The 26188-nt window shown below is 45.4% G+C and overlaps 3 protein-coding genes across 10 annotated transcripts; all 3 read right to left on the bottom strand.

Moving 5' to 3' along the window:
* Positions 1 to 537: 537 nt before the first annotated feature.
* fbxo22 (F-box protein 22) lies at positions 538 to 4935 on the bottom strand. Its single transcript, XM_048972513.1, has 7 exons — positions 4691 to 4935; positions 3944 to 4076; positions 3763 to 3844; positions 3430 to 3525; positions 2966 to 3118; positions 2380 to 2545; positions 538 to 2111 (listed from the first exon to the last, which is right to left on the bottom strand). The coding sequence occupies exons 1-7, from the start codon at positions 4819 to 4821 to the stop codon at positions 1721 to 1723; spliced, it is 1152 nt and encodes a 383-aa protein (XP_048828470.1). The 5' UTR covers positions 4822 to 4935; the 3' UTR covers positions 538 to 1720.
* Positions 4936 to 5881: 946 nt separating this feature from the next.
* lactb (lactamase, beta) lies at positions 5882 to 8836 on the bottom strand. 2 transcript variants are annotated; one of them, XM_048972492.1, is made up of 6 exons: positions 8335 to 8836; positions 7914 to 7980; positions 7509 to 7699; positions 7065 to 7371; positions 6736 to 6901; positions 5882 to 6555 (listed from the first exon to the last, which is right to left on the bottom strand). In XM_048972492.1, exons 1-6 carry the CDS (start codon positions 8713 to 8715, stop codon positions 6033 to 6035), a joined length of 1635 nt encoding a protein of 544 aa, XP_048828449.1. In that variant the 5' UTR covers positions 8716 to 8836; the 3' UTR covers positions 5882 to 6032. The 2 variants fall into 2 exon arrangements, with proteins under 2 accessions (XP_048828449.1, XP_048828450.1); XM_048972493.1 differs by having other exon boundaries at positions 8341 to 8833.
* Positions 8837 to 13520: 4684 nt separating this feature from the next.
* On the bottom strand, positions 13521 to 25399 carry LOC125706050 (tropomyosin alpha-1 chain). 7 transcript variants are annotated; one of them, XM_048972503.1, is made up of 10 exons: positions 25156 to 25397; positions 24442 to 24567; positions 20473 to 20606; positions 19765 to 19882; positions 19606 to 19676; positions 18583 to 18658; positions 17968 to 18030; positions 17803 to 17872; positions 17043 to 17121; positions 16036 to 16269 (listed from the first exon to the last, which is right to left on the bottom strand). In XM_048972503.1, exons 1-10 carry the CDS (start codon positions 25267 to 25269, stop codon positions 16266 to 16268), a joined length of 855 nt encoding a protein of 284 aa, XP_048828460.1. In that variant the 5' UTR covers positions 25270 to 25397; the 3' UTR covers positions 16036 to 16265. The 7 variants fall into 7 exon arrangements, with proteins under 7 accessions (XP_048828464.1, XP_048828461.1, XP_048828465.1 ...); XM_048972507.1 differs by lacking the exons at positions 16036 to 16269; positions 17043 to 17121; positions 18583 to 18658 and adding exons at positions 13521 to 14402; positions 19018 to 19093 and having other exon boundaries at positions 25156 to 25399; XM_048972504.1 differs by lacking the exons at positions 16036 to 16269; positions 17043 to 17121 and adding an exon at positions 13521 to 14402 and having other exon boundaries at positions 25156 to 25398.
* Positions 25400 to 26188: the final 789 nt, after the last annotated feature.

Here is a 26188-nt window from a genome sequence, read left to right as displayed (position 1 = left end):
GTAATTTAAAGGAACCCAGGGTTTTAGCTTGCGCTACACTAGCAGGAATACTATTCCTGAGCGACTATGCAGTTAGGTAAACTACCAGTCAAAAGTTTTTCTACATTACATGTTTCTACCATTTTTCCAATGATAGATTAATTTCCAAATTGGTATATATTTTAACTCTGTTTTAAAATGTAATTGGGAAAATAATCTAAATAATGAGATCTCAAAGAGCAATGGGAGTGATAAAGAATTTGCTATAATAATTCATGGAAACTAGTAAACAAGCATGGATATTGTCTTGGGAGCATATTGTTAGTTGGACTGACGGTTGATAGCCTGTTACTGTCACACTCTGATAAACCACCAGCCTTTCCCAGAATTCCATAGGTGAGGCACACAACCAAGCCTGAGCACCCGGTTACACAGAACTCACCCACGCCACGTCGCTGGTGTGCAGGCATGAGTGCTGGACGGGGACCCTCCACAGCATCGTTAAGCTTCCACCCAGCATGCTGCAGAACGTCCCCCAAAAACCCAGAGGAATCAAAGTTAAGGACAGACTGACTTGTTTATTGGGAATGTTAATGACAGAGGAGGTGGACACACAGGTGCATGCAACGTAGAGAACTCCCGCTCACTTTATTAAGGCCGAACAGCGTGAAATGTGTCCAAACAACCCGTAATAAGACGCAGCGAGAGCTAATCTTCACAAATGGCCCCAAAAATGTTCCGCTTGAGAAAAATTCAATTTTCTCAAAATGAAAAAGGACAGACACCAAACAGGAGGGGAGCCGCTGCAGGCCAGCGGCGAAACAACCGAAGGGCTTCGAACCCGGGGCACGTCACAGCAGAGGTCGCGGAGGGCAGTGCCGCTGTCTGCAGGTTCGATTCACGGTGGGGGGAAACTCAAAACGCAAGAGTCCACAATTTACTGAGACAATCAGGTCAGCTCCTGTCATCATGTCTGTGAGAATGTCTCCTCCCTTGCATTAATTTGCGAAATCACACTGCACAAACTGAAATGGACCTTAAAAAGGGGGGGGGGGGGAGGGGGGCTGTAAATGTGGAGCAGCAGAGGCCACAGAAAAACACTCAAATTAAACAACCAGCGGTGGTCAATAAGAAAATTCAGTCACATGGCACACAGAAGCGAGGCTCACAGTGCGGTATGATGGGCTGGGCGGCAAGGTCCATACAACCCGAGCAGAGGGCGGGCCATCAGAGGCCACGCCTCAGCCCATCGCCATGGCCACACCAACCAGGCATGGTTCAGACTAACACGCATAATGATGCTTTATTGCACAACAAAAAGGATGAGAAGGGGGAAGAACCCTCTGTCTGACCTCCACTGGGTGCCCCTACCCATTTCGTTTTTGGGTGGCTGACCCGCCCCACACTGAGGGACTCGCAGTCGAAGACGAGCGCCGGTCGGTACTCGGGCATCGTCGTCATGCGTCTCTACCTCAACAGCGATCCAAACCGTGAGACCAGAGTAAAAATGCTGACAGCGAGGGTTTCACTGTGGTGTAAACATGGCGCTTCGAAAAAGGCTGGGTCTAAATGGCTGATGAAAGATCTAGTTAATGCTGGGGATGACGCGGAGTAACCTCTGCTGGGACTAAAGACACAGTTACTCTATCCTACAAGGTGCCGGTTTGTGTCACCGAGCCACAAGGCGTTCGAAGGAGGCGGAGCCGGAAGGCTGAGAGAGCCGCGCCTCCCCGGCAGGCCGCTATCCCAGGTGCACCAGCGTCATGACGGTGGTGAAGCCGTGCTGCAGGCCGTCGGCGTCCGAGTTGGTCAGCATGTAGTTGCCCGTGACGATGCGGTCACAGCCGATCTCACCGTTGCCGAAGAATCCGAAGAGCGGGATGCCGGGGAAGACCTTGCGGAAGGCGTGCGCCTCCACGTCGCGCTGGTTGTAGTAGTTCTGGCCGCGGCCCACGCAGGCGAACATGAAGCCCACCGTGTTGCGCTCGGGGATGCTGGCCGCCTTCAGCCGCTGCACCGCCGCCTCGGCCGCCTTCACTGTGGTCACGTCTTGGTCCAGAAGCACGGAGGCCCCCTGGACCCGAGGCCCACTCAGCGTCAGGCCCACCACGCCGTACGAACCCCGCCCACAGCTGCAGAGGGCACACAGCACTGTCACGAAACACCACACCCTGCACACCAGTAACAGGTCATTTTAACCATCTACTCTTTCCCTATTGGTATTTCATATGGCACGTACTGGTTTGAACTGGTAATTTACACACACACACACACACACACACACACCACAAAGCCAATGAGAGTGAAGCTCACCACCGACCAGCCAAACAGTACAAATCCATCACTAAATAGCCAATGAGATTCGAGAAGGTGTGTTCGAGAATCATGTAATGCTCTCACCATATCCTGGAGTGGGAAAAGACACTCTCCACATGGCCCCCAGCGACGAGGACACTACTCTGTGCCAGAGGTTGCAGAATATGGTGCAGAAAGCGTGGTCCACCCGCCTTGAAAGCCTGGTAGCCGAACAGGAGCACTACACGCAATTCAGGGTCACCAACAAGACCTGCGATGTAGCAAGAACAGCAACAGGGTCCTATTTGTAACCTGGGTGAAACATTTAGTGATGTGTTGGGGACATTAACCACTCAAAAACACACAGTCTATTTACTTATTCAGCAGATACTTTTCTTGCCCAAAGTTAAATACACGTGAGTATGAAAGAAAAGGATCAGAGAGCAGGATTAAGTGGCCTACTACAGGGCCATAAACCCGAAGTTATAATTACTCTGTCAGTCATGGGATTTGAACTAGTGACCTTCTGGTAAAGAGTAGAGTGTCCTAACCTGACATGCTACTCGTCATTCCCACTTAAGCACACAAAAGTGCTTGACAGCTTACGTACCAGAGCCCAGGTTTGGGGGCCTGGGAGCATCACAGGTTTCTGCAGGGGGGGAGACAGCCAGGCAGGCCACTGGGCACCTACCTGCTTCCTCCAGGGCTGTCTTAGAGACTGTCTGCTTGCAGAAGTGGAAGGGCCTGACAGTCACCCCGTCCATGCTGGGGATCATGAGGGCGAAGCCGGCCTCCCCCTCCTGGTGCTCTTGTGGCTGGCTGGAGGGCTGCCCACTAGGGGTCACTGCAGGGGAAGGAGAGATCCACACGGAAATGTGTCTGGTCTCATCTCTGCTTGACCGACTTATCCACAGAAACACACCCACCCTTACATAACCCTCAGCAAATGAACCACTTAACACTCCAAAACTGGAACAGACTGTTCTGGTCTTACACATAAGAGGTGCAATGTAGTGAAAACAGACATTTCACCTTATTCTGTAAATCGACTAAACTGCCCAACGATATAGTGGAACCTAAAATCGGCATGAATTAACACTGAGGCTTCCTCACCAGGACCGAGAGAACTGAAAAAATTAAGCAGTGGTCCCTTACACACAATGCCCGGGGTGGCGATCCCAAGTATGTCACAGCCTTTGGGAAACAGTCTTTTCAGGTCCTCTGCCACATCAGAACTGCACATGGTCTTTGCTGCAAGAAAAAAAAAAGAAATGGGGGGCAGAAATGTATAAAAAGAGCTTCTTTGCCCGTGACATGCACAGATTTTCAGGGGCAGGAGCTCGAACAGGGAGATTTAGTGCTTCCTCAGGAGATTTAGTGTGATCGTCAGTTTGTACATCGGAGGGCTACATTCATTCGTTCAGTTATCTGAACTGTACTATTTCTCAGGCACATACATACGACTGATACCTCACCAAACCATCCTACCTTTTTTCGGCCAATAAGAACGTCCATTAATGGTGTCGCTGTCGGCCATTAAAAGAACCGTCTGCGGCATCAAGTAAATGTTCTGTAAATATCAGAATGACAGGTACAGTGTATTAACTTTTCTTTCACCACAACATGGGCAAAGTGATCAAACGTCCCAGGATGCAATGGCGACCAGCACCTCGACTTCTTCAGCCAAAGTCCTGTAAAGAACGTGTCCTTCTGAGCTGGAGGAGCCGGTGGCTGACACCCAGCCCAGCTGCTGCTGGGTCCTCTGTACCCGGCGAGCGCAGTTCCTCCATAGGCGACACACGCTGCAGGTAACACGCAAAATGTTAACTACCGCACATCGTTAAATGGCATCGGTGTTACAGGCAACAGCCCCGCGTCTTACGGAGGAAAGCCGATCTGGAACTAGGGCTCCAAAGCTGCAACGTTAAAATATTCAACACATTAACTGGAAACGTCGGGGCACCTTGATCCTGACGTAACTAGTTAATTTACTTTTATGACAGCAGGCAAATGAGGTAAGACTTTGCGGGTCGCAAGTTTGACTGAGTGAAAAAAATCTGACTTGCTTCTACTGACTACAAACCACATCGGTAGATAGCGTTATGATGTCTTTAGTATTGGATGCTAATAGATCGCTGTAAATCCCACTTTTATTTTTAAAATTATTGCTCTGAAAGCCAAGCCTACGATGATGCCCTTTGCAGACCAAAGTCGCAGCGAATCGCAGGAGCTCCGCCGACTATTGCCAGATACTTTCAGGCACAGCCTGAGCTCTTTCTTATTAGTGGAAAAAAACACCGTTAAATAACTTCGCGAAACTCTACTTCTCAGTCACCATATCGGACACACACATAAGCACTGGGCTATTTTCGAGAAGCGAAGACGTCGCTAGCTAACCAGGTAAAGTGCTTCATACCAGGCGCTACGGAGAAGTGACTTGGTCGGCACGAACGTCAGTATCCTCTCCACTACTTCGGCCACATTGCTGAGGATGTAACCCGCTTTGCTTCCATACTCCGCGTTTAGACAATCAGTGTTTACATCCATATTTCCCTGAAAGCGACCCAGCACATCCGACAGCTCGTCCTTCGACCCCCTGACCCCGGAACAGGAAGCCGCTGTCTTTTTCTGCCGAGGCGTCTCACTTCTGCCATCTAGCGATTTTCCGCTCTAATAGACATTCCGGACTTTCTCTAGGAGCCGTATCACACTTGCGAACAACGAAATGTATGTCAGTCACTGATTTAATCCGGCTATTCAATGACTGATATATGTTCCCGGTGGTCTACGCGAGCAATAACTGTTCCCCTGTCGTGGGCTTCATCGAAACCATATTTTTTCCAGTATTGCTAATATCATTGCTTTTGTGTTTGTTCTGTCATTTCCTTAAAATTTCGTACTTGTATGAAGGATTCTCCACATTTCAGCAGATGATACCTAACCTTATATCGCCAAAATGGCTCCATATACCGGGTATCAAGGAACATTCATGGTTGTTTGTCAAGGGAGAACTGATACATTAGTGTTTCTCAAAACAGTCGCAGGGGATCCCAGATGGTCCATGTTTTTGGTCTCTCCCAATTCCTTTGAGTCTATTGCCGATTTACCCGAGGATACCAGAGGTGGATAGTTCAGGTCCAGAAAGCACAAATCCAGACCAAGATTTTGTTTCAATCAACCAGTTCAGAATTGTTTGCGTTCAACTTGAGCTTAGGTCTGTCTGCAGCTGACGTGACGTGGAGCGAGATCTGCGGGCGGCTGCAGGGGTGGAGTATGAACTGACTGCAGCCTAGTCAGACAACTTCTACTCATCGTAGTGTGCTATCCATCGTTGGAGGATAGTGTGTTGGAGAATAGCATTCATTGAAGCAACCCAGATGCCAACCCTGCATCTCTGAACTGTTGGTCTTATTGTACAAATTTTACAACCATACAAAATATATATACAGATAATAGGCCTGTGAGAAATGTGTGTATACCTACGAATTCCCCCTTCTGATGGAACATAGTTGACTTTGTACTCTAATTATACAGAATCTGAATGAAACCCACATGCTTACTGTTTCATGACTTCTGAAGTGTAGCACACGCAAACACAACACACAAGTCCTTATCAATTTTAATTTACACATCAGATGTACAAAAATAATTGACGTAAAAAAGCTACTTTGAAAGTAACTTGTGCATTTTTGAGAGCCAGCTGGTGACATGGCTCGATTGGCACTGATTCGGGTTGCCAGGGGGCACTATGCCCGCCGTCAGTCTCTCGTGGCTTTGTCGAACTCCTGGGCGATCTTCAAGGCTGTGCCATTCAGTCCCACGGACTGCATGTTTATCAAGACAGCAACTACCACTCCCCTTGGGGGGGCCAACACCTCGTTTGGTGTCTCCTGTGGTTCCTTAGGCAGCACCAGGAGCACGCTGCTGGCCCCCACGGCACCCCCTGTGTGCGATATATAGTGCCGGCGTTTCCTGCACTGGCCGTATTCCTGATGTTTCTCCACGACCAGCCAGCCCATCCCATATCTGCCATCCTTATCCCAGGAGCCCTCGGTCTTGTCCACCGGGGCCCACACCATGGCGGCAGTTTGGGGCTTCAGGAACCCAGGCAACAGCTCCTCTTCGTCTTTCATGTGCGCCATCTGGTAGCTGTACAGCATGGCATCGCCAAACAGCAGCAGGTCACCCACGGTGGAGAGGAATCCACCCCCTGCCCACTTGTATGAATTATCCACATAGGGGCAGTTTACGATCCGACCTTTTTTATTGCGGTGGTAAAACCTGACACAAAGACACATATAAAAAGTAATTAAAATGTGTGTGTATTATATATCATGACTATATATGACTATAAATGTCACTCCTTCCAGCTCTGGGGGGTGGTGTGTCTGTAATACATATACATATATATATATGCACCACCCCCAGAGCTGGAAGGAGTGACCCCCACTCCTCCGTCACCTGGAGCGGTGGTATATAATGGGGTCGTTCTCTTCGGCCATGGTGTTCAGCATGCCCAGATCCCGGAACATCTGCGTCATGTGATCCAAGAAGCGCTGGCCCGCGGCCCTCTCCACCACGGCACTCAGCAGGGTGAAGGCGTGCGTGGAGTACAGGAAGGTGGTGCCTACGGAAGAACCCGGAACAAAGCCATAGGCTGAAGGTGGAGGCGAGGCGCCCAGGTAGCGCCATCACCATCACCATATCCCAGGCAGTATCAAAGATGTTATTTTGAGCAAATGCCCATGATAGACAACCAATCACTGAGCATTTAGGCTGAAAAACCCTACCTGGCTTAAAAACAAGTGGGTCGTTTTTAAACAGCTCGAGAGCCTGAACCACGCTATCAAAGTTCTGCTTAAGGTAGTACTCCTCCTGCTCAAACTCCCTCTTCTTCCTCCCTGGCCCGGTCTCCTTCTTCTTGACGTCATTGTTTTTTTCCTTGCCGTCGACACCCTTGTCCTCTTTATGCAGCCTTCCTGGAGACCCGGGGGGGCGTTTAGTTGTCTCTTTCTCCTCTCTCACCTTCTTCGAATCTTTCTCATAGTGGCGAATCCCGCTCAGATGGGACAGCAGCATCCTTGTGGTTATGGTCACCTGGAAAAGCGTTGGGTGATACACTGCTGATTTCTTACAGCCCAACAGCACAGAGTAGAAAAACCAGAGCGTTCCAGTCAGACGTGAGGACGCGTCGTTTCCATACCCTATAACGTTCCCCACGCTCTGACACTTACAGGTTTTCCCTCGAACTCTTTCTCGGGGAACTCTGGCACATATTTCTGCACGGGAACATCGAGGTCCAGGAGGCCCTGCTCCCACAGACGCGCTGCAGCTGTGGTAGTGAGGGACTTGCTGATGCTGGCGATGCGCATTACGCTCCCCGCTCTGCAGGGAACTCTGTTTTCCAAGTCTGCGTATCCCAGCCCTATATAAGGCACAGGCTCAGCTTAGGAACTCAGATGCCACTTTTGAGCACATGGTAATAAATCTCCTATATTTTATATGTACCCCGTACTGCATCCCGGGTGTTACTCTGTCTTGTGCCGCCTAGGATAGCCCCCAAAACCCCCAACCCCTCCCTAAGCAGCATAGGATGGATCTTTTCTGCAAATCTGAAAGAGACTTGCACACAAACTGACCTTCCGACCAGACAGGAACTCCATCTACAGATACTCCAACCACAATCCCCGGTGCCCCCACTTCATCCTGGGGAAAAGAAAAAATCATTTGAAGAAATGTTATTTGATGGGAGAGAAAATTAACTGTTTCCACCAAGTGTGAAATAAAGACCATGACATGACTGAAATGATTGTTAATACTGCAGGTACAGCTTCACTAGATGCCTTAATAAATAATAATGATAAATACATTATATGTAGACTTCTTGAAACATAAGCTATGGAGACGCTTAGTTTATATTTTAAATATTCTGCCTATAATAAAACACAGGGGCTTAATAAATCGCGATAACCTTCAAACCACGAGTTTCGTGTATCGATACCACATCATGCATTTGAAAGAAAACACGTATAAACATTATGAAATATGACCCCCAAATACCTGTACCTTTATCCTCTGCAGCAGGTCCCGGCTGACTTTGACGGCTCCGTCGAAGCCTCCGTTCCTGATGTGCTCTCTTGCCGTTTTCTCCTCGCATTCACTACCCACGTACACATGATCCTTTATCCCTAAAGCTAAGACGGAACCGGCACCGACCCCCAGAATCCAAAACCGTAACTTTGTAGACTTAAAGGACGCAAACAGACTACGTACGGCAGTACGGACGCCCCGGCTTTGTTGGTAAACATGCAGACAATTTCTCGGAAGGTTTCTTCGCAGAAACCGGCTGCTGCGTAAAGAATAAAGACGCACTTTCTGCGGACAGGCGAACTTGCATTTCACGATTAAGTCATTAATCGCAGAGGAAAAAAACCTAGACATGGCTTTTTAAAAAAAGCGTTAAAACACTGGAAAATCTAGCAGTGTGAAACAACAGCAGCAAAACAAGAGAGGGGCTGTCTTTCAGTGTGTACATATCAAAGGCTTAAGTAATCGACTACGGATTCAAGGATCGCCTGTTACCGGCTGGAGGCTGCTGTACGCCGAGCCCTTTTTCACTGTCAGCACCGGTAGCTGTCACGTGAGGGCGGTATCTCACGCTAGGTGCCAGTATCAGAGGCTGACATGCACCATCACCATCCGCTAATCTGCCGGCGCCTGCCGCCAATGCCAGGGCACTCTGCCCACAGCTGTTTAATGAGCGTTACAGAAACATCCATAATCTGCAAATGTGTTTTACGGCCTTCCATTTGTAGTCTTTCTTTATTGCATTACTGAGATGTTATGAAGCTGCTGTGCGATAATAACCTGTGACGTTATTCTATGTCTATTAAATGACTTTATTAAATAAAATGCAAGCTATAGTCACGGAGATAAAAATATTCAAACCTTTGATGGATCGATGCTTTAATTGTTTCGTCATGTAAGACATTTGATGGTGACCTTATATAAATTAAGAATGTAAATTTGATACATTGGATATGGGGTAACACTTGCATTTTTTTTTCTTCCTGAAAATACATCATCTCACTCCATTTCACTCAGTCGCCATGAAGCGGCTCGCGGAACAGCCTCCATGGGTCACTATTGCACAACAGCAATACAAGAATGTGCCCTTAACTCAGACCGTGGACCACAGGAGCGCTCCTCAAATCAGCGCTGTGTAACAGAGCCCTACGGTAGGCGAATGTAAGGGCTTATAACGGGATACGCATAATAGTGTCGCTGGTGGCCCCCAACAAAGCTGTGACAGTATAATGAAGTTATTATAAGTCAATTGGTTTGTGATCAAGTGCTGAAACTTTTTGTTCATCAGATACCAGGAAACTGAACAAGGGATCTGTAAATATAGAATAATTCCCAAACATACTCGCTGAACACGTTCACTGTACTGAATCCTGGCATCATGCTAATGTCGATGAATGTTAATATTTTGATGAATATTGATGAATGTTAAAGTATATTTTTTCCTGCGTTGCCCCTGCTATAGCGCTAATTTTATAATTAATTTCATTACACAGCAAACAAGTAGGACTTTGATTTTAGATATGGAGAAAAAACATATATTACCTAAACTGACTTACATGACAAAAAAAAAAAATATGCAGTACCTTACGAAAGAATACGCTGCCAATTTGTGTGAAACTCTATGGAATGTGAATTATTTTGCACAATATATTATTCATAATAAATAAGCATATGAAATATACAATACTACTATATGTTATGGAATTATGTTGACACAATAACACACGAGGTAATGAATCTTGCATCACACTTGTAATTTTACTGAAGACCACCACATATTTTAGTCAGCCTTACTTGTGCTGACTCCTGGTGGTCCAGTAAGAAACCTCTTTAGCTCCTCCTTCAGGGTAAGGAAGGAATGAAAGTCCACCTTTAATTTCTGCATTTGGAGTTTGCTCATTCTCCTTTGTCAAGCGGGTTTCCTCCTGTAGCCTGTAGGCTGACTGGTCTCTCTACACTGTCCATGTGTGCCCTGCAACTGACTGGCATCCCCAGCTTTGTGGTCTGTGCCGCCTGGGATAGACTCCATTCCAATAGCGACCCTACCCAGGGTAAACAGCTGGAAGATGGATGGTTATGACTCGGGTAATTTCCCTGTATTATGCTCAGACTGATGATATCAATGTGAATTATTCTCTTATGTCAATAAATACAAGGCTTCTTTGCAGATACAGAAACTTCAGCGACACCCTCAAGTAAAAAACCATTATCTGTAGTCATTACACATCCATCCATTATCTGAAACCAGTTATCCTCTTAAGGGTCGCAGAGGTCTGGAGCCGATCCCGGAGGCTACAGGCACAAGGCAGGGAACAACACAGGATGGGGCGCCAACCCATTGCAGGGCGCACACACACACCAGTCAAACACCCACCATTCACTCACACATGCATATCTATGGGCAACTCCGATTAACCTCAGCATCTTTTTGCAATCATTACCTATAACATATTTTAAAATATATTTCAACAAAATCACCCAGATATTACTTGTGTATATGAAATCTAGTTTACTGGAATCGTGGTGAGGAATGTAGAACAAATGGTTGAGTGTGAAATATTTGCCCTGCAGAGAGCCCAGGCTTGTAAATTACTGCGTATAACCAGGCCTATTGGCAAATTCTCACCTGTCATCTGCAAGATGAGCCGCTCTTCATGTAACAGGCATAGGCAGAGTATAAGTTGACATAAGTACAAGCTTAGCTTTACAAGAAGGCAGTTTGAAACACCCAAAACAGTATCAAGGTCAGCTTGAGTAAATGATCTTGCCTGTGTGAAACACCTAACCAGTCTTATTCTCACTTTTAGGCCTCACTTCCTGGTTAGCGTCCAGAGCTCTGAATCGATGCCGCACTTGCTGAAAAGGCAATGCAATGGCAGCAGGGTGGCTGCAGGGGGCGCACTGCTACCTCCAGGGCTGGGTGCGAATGTTCTCCCCATTTCATGTGGGTTTTCTCCCACAGTACACAGACAGTTGGTATGCAGTTAGGTTAACTGCTGTTTCTGAATTGCCCTTAGAATATGATTGTGTTTCCTGTGATGGTCTGGCATCCCTACCAGAGTGTACCAGGGTGTACCCCAGCCCTGTGCCCTGCGACAGACTGGCATCCCTACCAGGGTGTACCCCAGCCCTGTGCCCTGTGACAGACTGGCATCCCTACCAGGGTGTACCCAGCCCTGTGCCCTTTGACGGACTGGCATCCCTACCAGGGTGTACCCCAGCCCTGTGCCCTGCGACGGACTGGCATCCCTACCAGGGTGTACCCCAGCCCTGTGTCCTGCGACAGACTGGCATCCCTACCAGGGTGTACCCCAGCCCTGTGCCCTGCGACAGACTGGCATCCCTACCAGGGTGTACCCAGCCCTGTGCCCTTTGACGGACTGGCATCCCTACCAGGGTGTACCCCAGCCCTGTGCCCTGCGACGGACTGGCATCCCTACCAGGGTGTACCCCAGCCCTGTGCCCTGCGACAGACTGGCATCCCTACCAGGGTGTACCCCAGCCCTGTGCCCTGTGACAGACTGGCATCCCTACCAGGGTGTACCCAGCCCTCTGCTGTATAGGAAAGGCTCCAGGACTCCAGTGGCCCGGACAGGATGAGCAGGTGGGAGGTTACATTTTCTTTTCAACCATTAGCAATTAATTTCTCTTTTCTTCATGCATAGCATGAACGATAAATTACCTTCAAATCCTGACACACTACTTTTACTGAAAAAGTAAAGCATTAAATTAGTAGCCCGTCTAATTACATTCCCTTGTATTTTTCTATCTGCTCAAAATAATCCAGTAGTCCAGAACTTCGACAGCTTCTCAGCCAGCACGTAGTACAACACTCTAAAACCAAAAGCATGATATTAACCTTTAAGAAAGAATCCACTTTAGAAAGATACAAAGAAAAACAGTTTGGTTTCCATTTCTTACCATCTTGTGGTGTCCAAACCCACTGGTTCCAATTTTGGGTAGTTTACAAGCGACTGTTTAGGTCTGACATTTTTTTTAGTGTTTTAAAATTAGGAATTCGTTTTACAATTTAATTTTGGTTTTGTACAGATTTCTTAAAGGTCATCAAACCACACGATCATTTTAAGTCTTCATTGAACACTGTACATGCTTCATGCTGTACCCCTTAAATCCATCAACAAAGCCTTTACAAAAGTAATAAAACGTATGTGATGAGTCAGACCCTCAAACCCTTCATACTGAACTTTTCCATGGTCAGATATTAAACTGTTTACATCCCCAACATAGGGAAAAAAAACAGAGGAGGTATTTGGAAAGTACAGCATGACCACAAACTCTAAAACGTAACAGTGCACGCGATTCTCACAATAGCAAGTATCAAAAAAACAAGTTTCATACAGATGTTGGTAACCAGATTCGCGTTTTGAATTCTCAGGAAGTAATTCAGTATTTTTTCGTTCAGGAGTTGTTTTTTGGGCAATACTGGAGTAGGGCATTCTGGGATTGCTGACTGATCTCCCCTGATAGCTGCCTCTGTCACATTACCTTCCCATCTCCAGAGAGCAATACCAAGTGGAAACAAGCCAGCAGGCCCTGTCAGGAAGAAGAAACACTTTGAGATGTCCTTGGCCTTGCAGACTAGCAATGTGCTCCATCTTTTTTCTTCGTTTCAGTGATCCACTTCAGCCTGCGCCACTCACAAATAAAGCAATATTGTCAGCCTAAACATATCCCAAATTACTTTCCAAGAATTTCACAATCAACCTAAACAATTTTTCTGAATAACTTAGATAAGGTGTCACGGCTGAAGGTTCTCAGTGAGAAATTTGGAAGTTAATAAATAGCTTATACACAAGTTATGGGGCTTTTTTTTAAAAAAATAAAAATTAAAAAGAATATCAAGTTCTGTCCATTTTTCTAAACTCAAGGACTTGTTGTACATTATCACAGAAGGCCTCTAGGGGGCAGCATCTCTAAGCTTTGTTAAGAGCTTTTGTTACGGCTTCCTTCACCGCACCCATCCGATCAATGCAAATCCCTCTAGTGTCAGGATTTGAAGGTCCTCTACTCACGTCTGTCTAATAGCTGAAGCCAACTTTAACATACATCAAACAAGCTACTATTGGCTGACAGAACTCTGACAGAAACATGTTTTATAAGACGGAACGACTAAACTCAAAAACGATAGCTTTAGAAAATATTTTAAAAAACTTGCTTTATTGTTATCTTTTACTTTTGTACATTTTAAATGGCAAATTTAAATACGTCCACAAACTACACCAGGCAAGAAATTACGACCTCACAATTATAAACGAAGAGACAAAAAAATAAAATAAAATGCAGTGACAACTAATAAAATGGAGTAAATTCTTTCCTAAATTATAACATAATAAATGTTATAAAACTATTAAAAATAGCGTTTTGGCAAATCAAGTTACCTTTGGTCTGCGTGAAGATGAGATTCTTCATAGGCTTCCATTAACTTTCACAGTACCATACACAAGGGCTGCTTAACCCATGTTATGCACATTTGGTATGGGGACTCGGGAGAAAAATAAAAGCACAAGAAAAAAAAAACCTATAGACAACAATCTTGTATGTAGTATGAATTTGGCTAACATTTATGCGAGGAATGGTAAATTAATCCCAAATTAAGTGCAAATTATGCCAATCTTGTTTGCTAAAATCAGTCATGGACGCCTATTATGGCCGAAACAGGCGTTCGCTTTTAAATGTCTACTCACTAACACAGTTTGAGAGAAAACTGCACATCCTAACCTATTCTAACCAGTCAAGAGACATTTACATACAATTCCAGTTTTATGAATGACTGACTTCTGCGGTAGGGGACAGTGATTCTTGAGACCCCCCCCCCCAGTTGCTGAATTTTGTCTAAGCGGGAACAACAGCGGCGGGTGGTGTCCATCCCGTCGAGGTGGCATCGGTGGCGGTGGGGGCTAGTGTGCTTGGCAGGTACACACCACACACTCCCGGCCCTCACATACTATTTAGCTCCATTAGCGTCTGGTCCAGCATCTGCCGCATGTTGAGGTTCTCTTCTTTAGAAAGGGACAGTTTCTCTGTTAGGATACCAGATAAAACATTAACAGTGGCACCTGAGCCAGACTCACAGTCTGCACCACTCAATTTATGATACGACACATCCATGGGGAAATCAACCTATTTGGCAAGTACTGGTTTGGAGACCGATATTTCAGTGCAAGTCACTCAGCCTTGTACATAACATGATCTGACTTTAATACAGGGCCTGTGCTGCAGGCAGTATATACTGCTCAAAGTGCATTTTTAATCACATGACTGCCCATTTGCAACTATCTCAACGTTCTTCAGTGAGGTTAAGGAAATGTATTCAGATTTTTTAAGTCTTCACTTCAGGCCAGCCCCAGTTCTTTTCGAGCTGTTGGAGGAGCAGCTCTGGACAGTGCGTGAGCAGGTCAAGGGAAGAGAAAGAGGCCAGAGAGTTAGAGTTGGAGGAGGATATAGAAATGAAGGTGCTCAGACGGTTACGGTGGTTGACAGCGACATAGGGTCCACCTTCTGCTCTGGGATGGCAGAATCACTGAGGTGGTCTGACGGAGGCCTGGCCAGGGAAGGGCCAGATGAGCCAATCACAACATACACTTCCATTAGACTAGTGAGCTAACCAATCAGAAGCCACTGCAGATGTCATGAATTCCTTACATGAGAATACTAAAGGTTTGTTATGTGGATTTCATCTGTCCTGATATTTGCACACGCACACACACACACACACACACACACACACACACACACACACACACACACACACACACACACACACACACACACACACACACACACACACACACACACACACAGCTAATAAATGGCTGGAAAGAATCCAAAGCCTCTTATCACAATAAATCTCCACATACAAAGGCATGGACACTCCTCTGCAGCTAATCAAATATTACACAGTATGGACTTTGAGTGAGCTTTAAGGAGAATTAAGTGTACAACACTACAACACTTTCACTCCCACCCTCTCCAGGCCTCAGTAACATACCGTATCTTTCTAATATCAAGGCCTCAGTAACATACCGTACCTTTCTAATATCCAGGCCTCAGTAACGTACCGTACCTTTCTAATACAAAGGCCTCAGTAACATACCATACCTTTCTAATACAAAGGCCTCAGTAACGTACCGTACCTTTCTAATACAAAGGCCTCAGTAACATACCATACCTTTCTAATACAAAGGCCTCAGTAACATACCGTACCTTTCTAATATCAAGGCCTCAGTAACGTACCGTACCTTTCTAATACAAAGGCCTCAGTAACATACCGTACCTTTCTAATATCAAGGCCTCAGTAACGTACCGTACCTTTCTAATACAAAGGCCTCTCTGCATGAACCCTAAATTCTGCATGAACCCTAATATTCTGCATGAACCCTAAATTCCTTTAATCAAGAATTAAACTACAAAAAAGCCAGAATACATCTATCAGACACAAACTCCTTCACAAGATTCCAAAACTGACCCAGGTCCAAGTAACACAGAGCAGGCAGGCAGCCTAAGCGGACAGTTAGCCTAAGGCTAGTGTAGGCCGTTCTGTACAGCCTTCAAAATGAAAATGACCAATGGGCTGAATGAGACAGGCTCCTTTTATTAAAGCCACTGAACAATAAATTAAGGGACATAGAAACGAAAAAGAGACAAGACAGGAAATAAAGAGGTATAGCTTACATAGATGGAAGTTTATTTTTACATAAAGCAAAAATGAATCAAAGGTTCTGTACAAGAGATGGGAGAGAGGCGGCTGGTGGGCGGCTTCCGAGAGGGGGGGGGGAGGGGGGGGGGCAAAGACAAAGACAGAAGGGACTGGGTGCAGGAGCAGAGGGGACAGAGCGCCACCTGTCAGCCGGCCGGAGATGTCTGGGCGACGCAAAGTAAACAATTTATCTGTGCGGGAGAGAAGAAGCGAAACTTGAACGTGGGGAGACGGGGGGGGGGGGAGGGGGGGGGGGTGGGGGGGCATGATGCATCCGGGGGGGGGGGGGGGGGGGGGGTGTTGGAAGGTAAAAGTGTGAAAACCACCAGAACCCAGGGACAGTGACACTCGGTATACGGGCCGATGGTTTGACATGGAGGTGTTGATCAAACTGCATTCTCTCTAGTCAGAGGACAAGGCCTGTTAGGAATTCCTGGGGATCTACACCACAAACGGCATTACTGCATCCACTGCAGATGACTGTTAGAGGGTGTAAAAAGTTCGGCACACGACACAGAGGAACATGGAGAAGTGTAACAGATTGTGGTCTACAATTATACACTTCAAACAACACGCTGCATGCGTTGTTTAAGGACTAAGTACTCCAAACACATTTCAGTAGATTACAGAAACCGCAGGCTGGATATGAGGAGAGCCACTCGCGTAAGATCCGCTGGTCAGTATCTTACGCATCTGTTGTGTGGGTTCTGGTATTTAAACCATGGTTTGTTCCCACGGCCGAGCGACAAACAGCTCACTCTGTAGCTCGGCTGATAAGACAACAGGGCTCCAGCACAGCCGCGAGGCCGGCCTCCATAATTCACAGCAGACCAGTCACACATCCAGTCGTAATATGCTACAGAATTATGGGTCACTGGCTGCCAGAGACACAACAGCAAACTCAGGGATGTTGGACAGGCATGGGGGGGATGCAGGGGGGATGGACGAGGAGGTGGGCAATTACATGGATGTCATATCGTTGAGGGCGTGGTCCAGCTCTTCGCTGATGGCCTTGTACTTCAGTTTCTGGGCATACAGCTCATCTACGCGGGAGTGGGGGGGATTGGTGGATTGGGGGGGGGGGGGGGGTACGTCGAGAGGGATGGGTGTGCAAACGAAGAGGAGTGGTCCACCCAAACGACAGGTCACAGTGAGAGACGGACAGAAAATGGGAGAAGGAAGAAGTTAACAGAGGAAGAACTGCAGAGCGCATGAATGAGTTTAAACAGTGAAGCAGGATGGGGCTGGAGGCTCAAAATAAACAGCATGCAGACTGATGCTGCAGATGCAAAGGACCCCCAATGAAGGCGAGTCACGCTGCGGCCACATGGTCAACCACCACCAGTGCAGCAGGCACTTATCTGCAGGACGATACTGCACCTTTGGGCTTAAATGACCAGATTCCTGTATTCATCCTGCTGTACGCGCAATTACCATTTCCTATTTCTACGCAGGAAATGTATCTACTGTGTCACACGTACTGCATTTCACTTCTTTTGAGCAAAGGCAACAGAATTCAATTTGTGGGTTTCTACTTGAGGTGGAGAGAAGAGCAATCGAATTTTCATGAAGCAAAAAAACAACATAGATAAAGATAAGATTCGTGAAAAAGGTAGTACTGGCTTTATACATTAGAAAAAGTAAGCAGCTGGCAAGTCGTTTCTCAAACCATCTTCTGTCTAACTGGTCCTGCCCATTTATTTGGAATGAAGAGAGATTCATACCTTCCAGGTCATCAATGGTCTTCTCAAGCTTGGCTACTGTTCTCTCGGCAAACTCAGCACGAGTCTCAGCCTGTCGAAGGAAGCGGGACCTCAGAGTCATTTGGTTGCCCACTGAAAGGGCCACCACCCCCTCATGACTCTCCATGGCTGTCGACGTGAACTCACCTCCTTCAGCTTGTCGGTGAGGACCTTGATCTCCTCCTCATATTTGTCCTCTTTCTGTGAGTACTGTGGACGGAAGGGGAACAGCAGGTTAGCCAAGACACAGCAGAGACAGTCTTGCCTGGAGGATTTGAAACAGTTCTTCAGAACTTGATCCTCAGAGACCCCCAGAAAGTTCATGTTTATGCTCCCAGAGCAAAAATCTGGACTGTCTGGCAGGGAGAGCTAAGAGGGAGCAAAAACGTGGAGTGTCGGACAGGGAGAGCTAAGAGGGAGCAAAAACGTGGAGTGTCGGACAGGGAGAGCTAAGAGGGAGCAAAAACGTGGAGTGTCTGACAGGGAGAGCTAAGAGGGAGCAAAAACGTGGATTGTCTGACAGGGAGAGCTAAGAGGGAGCAAAAACGTGGATTGTCTTGGGGTCGACCTAGAACCCCAAGCAACATCAACCTTGGGCCCTCATTCCCTTATACCTATATAACCTAAATATACCTTATACCTAAACAGGACACAGAAGAACAATGGCTGGGACATGCTGGTTCCTTACTAAGCATGTGATATTCATCACCGTGGCTGAACAAGCATGCGAACTGTGGGCTCAATCACGGGACAGAGGCCTACCTTCTCAGCCTGGGCCTCCAGTGACTTCATGTTGTTGGTCACAGTTTTCAACTCTTCCTCAAGCTCAGAACATTTTCTGACGTTTTACGTGCAGACAGGGTGCGGAGGTGAAGGCGGGGTGGGGCAGGGTGGAGTGTAGAGAAAGTGCGGGGAGTCGGGTAGAAAACAGGAAGATGGCAGAGACAGTGACAGGAAGTAGAAAAAAAAAAAAAAAACAGTAAAAATCCAGAGAACAGGAGAAGGGAACCCAAAGAATCACAAAATGTTGTGCGGTGTAGAAGCAGGCTTTCTAGAAAAGTCTAGGTTAGCACGAAAAGGAACAAAGCAGCACTTAGAATAAAGAAAAAAAGTCACAAGAGGAAGAGCAATGTCGAGAGTAAAGCAGCAGAAACTAAAGAAGGGACAGGTTAGTGGTGTAAGGTTAGTTTATGGTACCTGTGCTTCAGCAGCCATTAATGATTTTAAGTTTTGTTCCAAAATTCTCAGTTGCTCCTCTGCTTTTCGCACCTGCCTGTTAGTGGATGTGAGGAAAGCAAGGCCACTCAGATCATGGGAGTCATGCGGCGTGGTTGGCACATGCAATGCTGACAGGAGAACGGCTACATCTAAGCAACTCTGGGTCACATGGGCGAAGGTGCCATGCAGACTAACGCAGCGTGTTAAACTTCACAGCACTGGTCTTACGTTTACATTTATTTAGCAGATGCTTTTATCCAAAGCGACACAGGGTCAGTCAGCCACTGGAGCAACTGGGGTTAAGGGCCTTGCTCAAGGGCCCAGTAGTGACATCACTCCGCCAATCAGGGGTTATGAACCTATGACATTCTGATCTTATTCACGGAGTCCTAACCAGTGGAGCCACCCACCCCCAGTCTTCAGTCTTAGTCTTACAGGGATGCAGTACGCAGGGGTATTCACCCTAACTAAGCATCAACACTAATTCAGCTCCTCCTGATTAATGCCGAATATGTAGCCGCCAGGCAGGTGCAGGACAGGGACCCGGTGCTGAATTAAAGATCTTACCCCTCAGTCAGCTCAGCACGTTCCTCGGTACGCTCCAGATCTCCCTCAATGATAACCAGCTTACGGGCCACCTGCAGACACAACAGCACAGCAGAGTCACCCACCAAGCGGCTTGATGTAGACGGGCACCAAAGCCGACGGGCACGTTTGGGAACTCGCCTCCTCATATTTGCGGTCGGCCTCCTCAGCAATGTGCTTGGCCTCCTTCAGCTGGATCTCCTGCAGCTCCAGCTTCTCCTCATCCTTGGTGGCTCTGTTCTCAATGACCTTCATGCCTCTGTCAGTATACAGCGCATCGCATCAGCGTTACCTTTACGCGGCTCATTCAGGACGAAACCTACCGCAGCTCAGCGAAAACAAACTGGCCTCTGATATACGAGATCAGACTCTTGATTTCTCTAATCTTTCCGCTTTAACAAAAAGCAGAATGAAAGTCACATAAGCAGTAATTACTTGTCACTGGCAGTGTACAATGAGGAGGTGGTTACACATAATGGGCTGAGAGGCACAGAGGGATGTTTATGGAAGAAACAAAGGAAACAGAACTCTGCCCTATGCTGCTGCATCACCCTTTACTCTGCCATTGTTTCTCCCACAACAATCCCCGCTTGTGTCTGTAAACAGTGGCACTACTTTATATCAGCAGGTTTTAGCGGAAATGACATTGCAAACCCCAATAGGAGCACGTGAGGCCACTTAACCTATAATAAATAGGAAGCAGCAAAAATACTCAGTCGATGGTATATAGATATTTTAAAAGGGCAATTATCCCTTCTCTGATACCTCAGGGAGGTATGCACTTATTGCCCCCCCACACTCACACACACACACACACACACACACACACACACACACACACACACACACCTCTCGCTCTCATCAGCAGCCTTCTCTGCCTCCTCCAGCTTCTGCAGGGCGGTGGCTAGACGCTCCTGGGCACGATCCAACTCCTCCTCAACCAGCTGGATACGTCTGTTCAGGGAGGCCACATCAGCCTCAGCCTAGGAGGAACATAGCAGATCAGCAGCGAAATGGAGAGACACAGAAACCAAAACCACACGCAACAAAACGACTCTAAAGCAGTGGAACCACACACACACACACAGCCCCCCCCACACACACACACACGCACACGCACTTCTACTGATTAACTGGAATCTGCACAGGTGTCGGTTCAGTTCCTGTGTTGTGTGAAAGCAGCACTGCAGTCTACGCTCTGCTTTAGGGGCCTAGAGATTTCAGCACTAAAACATGCATGTTACATATAAACATACCAGCTTGCATTTATTCAAAAGAGTTCAAATCAGATGTTTGGCTACAGGGAAAAAGAAAGGGCAGGGGTTCACGACTTTGGTCAGCTAACCAAGGTGAGATTTTCAATTTGAGACAAGTCTGCAGACGCATTAACATGTGTGTAACAGTTTTATTACCTTGTAAATATTCTGTAGTGTTTGCCAAGTACCCCAACGCTTTTGATGAAGCTAATTTTAGGTTTATAATGGAATACTATAGATTTGCCGTAAGATTTCTTGTGAGAGTCTGAAAGCCAGAGCGTCTCGCCAGATGCGTGAGAGTTGGCAGCCCTGAAAGCTTGAAGGTATTACTCCTGTCCACAGGCCCATTGAGCTGATTAAATCACTACTAAATGCGAGATGAAGAAATTACTCCAAATTCCAGAACACCACAAAAGGGATTTCTATGACACTAGGTGAAGTGCAGTGAGCGCTTCTGTTTCTTAAGTGAATGGATAGATTTAAAGCAAATTAACCTTAAGATTCATTAATTACTGCCTAAGCTGAAAGTATAGGCTGGCCTGGTTGTTTCCTCTACCAAGAGACGGATAAATGCAAAATAAGACATAACTCGTTTGCGAAGCCACGCCGGCGCAGTTCACGCCACCGACACTTCACCAACTGCCCTTTATTCGCCTTTCCTTAGCGCCCGTCTCAGTTCGCCCACATCAACTCCCCGCTGCTGTAGTTTTAACATACTACATTCGTACTTGTTAGTTTTTTTTAGTTCATAAGATGTTAATCATGTTGAAATATTCCTGCTTACGGGATTAATTAAGGTGAACCTCAAACTTGAGACAAATCCCCGTACAATCATAACGTTAGAATTTATAGATAGGGGGATTTAATTTAAAGTAATTAAATTACTCTAAATACATACGCCTTTTTATACGCATATACAAGACGTCCCAGGAGTTTAATATTTTGAATTTAAATGAGTGAATATTGTTTTATTAATGACCAGAGAACATTCTGTGACTCACAGTACCAATTATCTTATCCACGATTGTTTAGTCAATTTAAATAAAAATAGCGACGCAGTTTCAAAGTTCTAATTTTTTACTCACTAGTCTAGAGATATTTATGTGAATATCACAATTTCATGGTTATTAGGGACAACATGATCACAAATAAGTACGTTTACTGACCTAATCCGTAAGGGAACCGAACCAGAACTACACACGGACTTTATACTAATAATTACACCAAACGCAGCGCCGCTTAACTCCGTTATTAAAGATCTATTATTGTTGTTAAGAACTACAACCCTATCAACATCACTTTAACAAAATAAAACTTACTGTTGAGCCCTAACACAAAACAACACAATACTTCCACACCTTACCCGCAGGTTCGTTCAAACACGGGTATGTGAAATCGCACTTATTTTAAAACGTTTTCATTTTTTCATGGCTTACTGCTTCTCTGGCTTTTATCTCCAAACTCAGCTCTTTCTGTAGTTTCTGGGCTTTCTCTTCGGCACTACCTGCATGCTCTTGCAAAGACTTTATTTTCCTCCTCACGGCTTCCAACGAGCCTGCCATTATTTGTCAGCCTCTTAAAAAAACACCAACAACCTTTACACGATTTCCTTCCAAAGACGTGCAGTGACGCGCTGCCTATGCAAAAGCGACGGGCTGCACCGCACCGAGGGAGCCGGAAGTGTGCTTTCATACTCTGGGCTAGCGCCGCGAAATGGCAAATTACTTTACAGAGGGGCACTTTGTGCAGACTTTCTGTCCGAAGTAAAGCAGATGACAAACCATTCACTACCTCAAGTGAAAATCTAGGCTTCTGTAATAATAAGGACATCTATCTACATTCCAAAGATGCAGCATAGGTGTATTCCTTAATATGGTACGCCCCCTACTGATGTAATTCGGTAAATGCGCCTTGATCACGTTGACGCTGCTTGGGTCACCTTTGGACAACCTACAGATTGAAAATAACAATTAAAAAAGCCAAAAAAAAATAATATACACATTTCTCCGTAGTAGATTTATTTGTTGTTATATTTCACCATATGTAAATTTTATCGTATCAGTAAATAACTGAACGAATAGGCCTAGTTAAGTTCATATAAGTGATTAGAAAATCAGGGTACTCAATACGTAATACAGCAGAAACTTGCACTGCTGTTGGACTAGTGCACCGTTCAGAGCAGCCCCTGCCTCGTGCTTCCTGAGACAGACTCTAGGCTCGACACCACCCTGTACTGGATACGCGCTAGGAAAATGAATGAATGTAACGCTCCAAATGTTAGAAATAGTTTTAATGGTTCTAGTATTTAACCAGTCAAGAATTATATTTCTTCTCATATTCTACAAATAAAATAACTTGCAGGGGATTAATAATTCGGTACTCAGCTAGCATTAAACTTCTGAAAATTAGAACATAAATCCATCTGAGTAGCCTATTTCTGTTATTGTACTGTTGCAGCCTAAGAGCTAAAGACAATGTGCATTAGGATTTCTGTTTTGGTTTTTTTTTTGGCAACTTAGTTCCTGTATTTCATTCTGAGCAAAGACAGCTGCGGATCCTTTTTCGAAACCTATTAGCATATTCAAATCTATAGTCTTCCTTTTTATTCTGCAGGCATTTGGACCTCGTTTACTGTAGATGAATATGGACCATGAATATGAATGTGGACTGTTCCACACAAAATTAAGAATGAGAAAAAAATATGCGTGTGTGCAAGAGGTTGTTTTCACTTTATACAGAGGAAATTGACTAGAATGGTCAAAAGGTTAACAGCTGTAGGCAATCTGTAATAAAAACATTAGTACATTCAACTTTTCCTTAGTTAAACACGACAGTAAACACGATGTGATATTCACAACCTAGATTAAGTTATTTAAAGTTAAGTATGTTTTATTATATAATGCAAGGCCAGTTTAAGTAAGCATTAGTTAATAATCGTTCTTATTCGATGTGGGCATACGGAGTAAGTCAGGTTCCTTTACTTAAGTTGCTTTACCATATAAAGCACGGAGCTATATTTAACCGTCCGTTCGCTCCCAACATAGAGACTGCAGATCTTGCAAGTTTATGTTTCCTACATAAATGCCTGTTAGGTTTTTTTCTGAGGTGTGTAAGGTTACTTCAGCCTGTTTTAAAAGCCTAGCCATCAAAACTTTTCGTGGACAGAAACAATGCATGATTTAGAAGGATATTACAGATTTGAATACAAAAACGTAAATGAATGAATGACTTCACCATCCCCGGGTGACAGAATGTATGGATGTGAGAAAGTATGTCAGACTTTAGTGGTAATACTGTTACTAATTACAGATTAATAGGGAATATTTTTTTACATCCAACATTTTGCAAGAAAACTGAATGTAGAATATAGGTAGTCTACTTTATACCTATCATTAAGATGTAACTAATACATGTTTGAAAATAAAAAATGCAATATGCATATATTTGGTATTCATATGGATAACAGTAGACATTCCAGTTTTAATATTTCACGTTTTTAGTGGGGAAAGACGGGATGCACTGCATGAGTGGTGACGTTACAACTGTCCTCCCCGCTACTTACATCTGTGGCTTTCTTCTCAGCCAGTTCCAGTTTCTCCTGGGCGTCCTTAAGGGCCTCGGAGTACTTGTCCAGTTCATCCTCAGTTGCCTTCAGCTTCTTCTGCAGAGCTGCCAGATCATCCTCGAGCTGTGTAGCGGTTCATGCCGCCGTGGGCACGCGCGAAACCATGGAGCGTGCACGCGCAGAATCGGCGCGGTGCGCGCAGACGGAGACAATAGACAGAAAGAAAGAGCACAAGTTAGGAGAAGCTACCACGGCTAAAGATAAACTTTACTGGCATCTCCCAGCTTTTCTTTAGTAGCAGAACCCCCCTTTTATTAACTTTATTAACAAATAAATTAACAAATATAATTTTGTTTCAAAAAGCCTGGCCACATTAATAATGCAATTCATAACTTGGCAATTTCATATACCATATTTATTATAGGTTATATAATATACACATTGATGTATCGTATATACTGGCATTATAGCATGCATTACGGCATGCATTATGAATGAGCACTTAGTCACTTGAGTTTATTTTCTTGTAGTGTCCACAAAGTTTGTAATAAAATATTCCAAACGTGTGAGGAAAAAAAATCAAGATCTTTAAGTCCCTTATTTTGTACGTTCTTCTGAGGAATTGCTATTAATCCGTAAAGGAGAGACGATCCATTATGAAAGCTTTCTATTGGTTTATTCGATTTCTCTATTTTAAAAATAAATGCCGACCTGTTTGCTCCTCTCCTCAGCTGCTTTCTTGTCTCCCTCAGCCTGCTCTGCTCTGTCCAAGGCATTCTCCTTGTCCAGTTTGAGCATCTGCATCTTCTTCTTGATGGCATCCATGGCTGCTTATAGTTTGTCTACCAACAAAACCCCCAAAAGAAACTGCGGAGAAGTGGTTGCTCGGAGGGCAGCTTCGAGCGTCTGTGCCGGACTGAGCGCCTAGCTGGAGTGCAAGCTTTTTCTCACTGTACCCTGTCAAATATGTACTTTCGCAGGGGGGCGACTGGATTCTTTTGGACATCCAATACTTTTTTGGAAAGAGCTTCTGCTGGTCCCTTCCCCTTGCCCTGTCTTTTTTATGGATCTGTTTGACGATTCGCTGTTCCCAGACATTTGACCGTTAATATGGCTATATATGGGATTTGATGGGCAAAGAAGCAACCCCGAGCAAGACGTCTGTGCCTATTTCTAACACTGTACATATTAAACCGTCGCGTTTATAAGACACGGGAAGAGAAATACATAAAACAAACATGTAATTACTCGAGAAAAATGTCTGCCTTTCATATTTCGATGCCTTTTTTCCATTAAAATGTCTGATAAAAATGTCCAAATTTTATTATATTTAGTCCATTTTTATTACTACACCAGTTTCGGTAATACACCCAATATTTTCACAACGAAGGTTGTCTGATTGAGATCTAATGGTTAAAAAACGGGAGCAGACTAGACTGAACTGAACGTGAATGTTAGGGCAGACAGTAAGTAGGTTAGGCTATAAGCACTCAGCTTAGGTAAACTGTCCTGTCAGTGATACAGTCGTGATGAAGGAAGAATGGTGTTAGCGAAGCCTCTGGTGCATTGTTCACAATCTGAACAACACCAGATACACATGCACTCCGGCGATAGTGTATTTCATGACTTGCCAGGCAGCTCCCTAAGTGCTGCTCAGTTCTGTCAAATGGTCCTCGACGGCATAGGCGAGGTACTCGGACGTTTCCAGCAACCCATTTTTCTGACGGGTAACGGAGGCGCTCAT

The sequence above is a fragment of the Brienomyrus brachyistius genome, chromosome 13 (genome assembly GCF_023856365.1).
Source record: "Brienomyrus brachyistius isolate T26 chromosome 13, BBRACH_0.4, whole genome shotgun sequence".
In the NCBI taxonomy this organism is placed as follows: domain Eukaryota; kingdom Metazoa; phylum Chordata; class Actinopteri; order Osteoglossiformes; family Mormyridae; genus Brienomyrus; species Brienomyrus brachyistius.
Note: the sequence above shows the minus strand (reverse complement) of the source record. Positions and strands in the feature narration are given on the sequence as shown.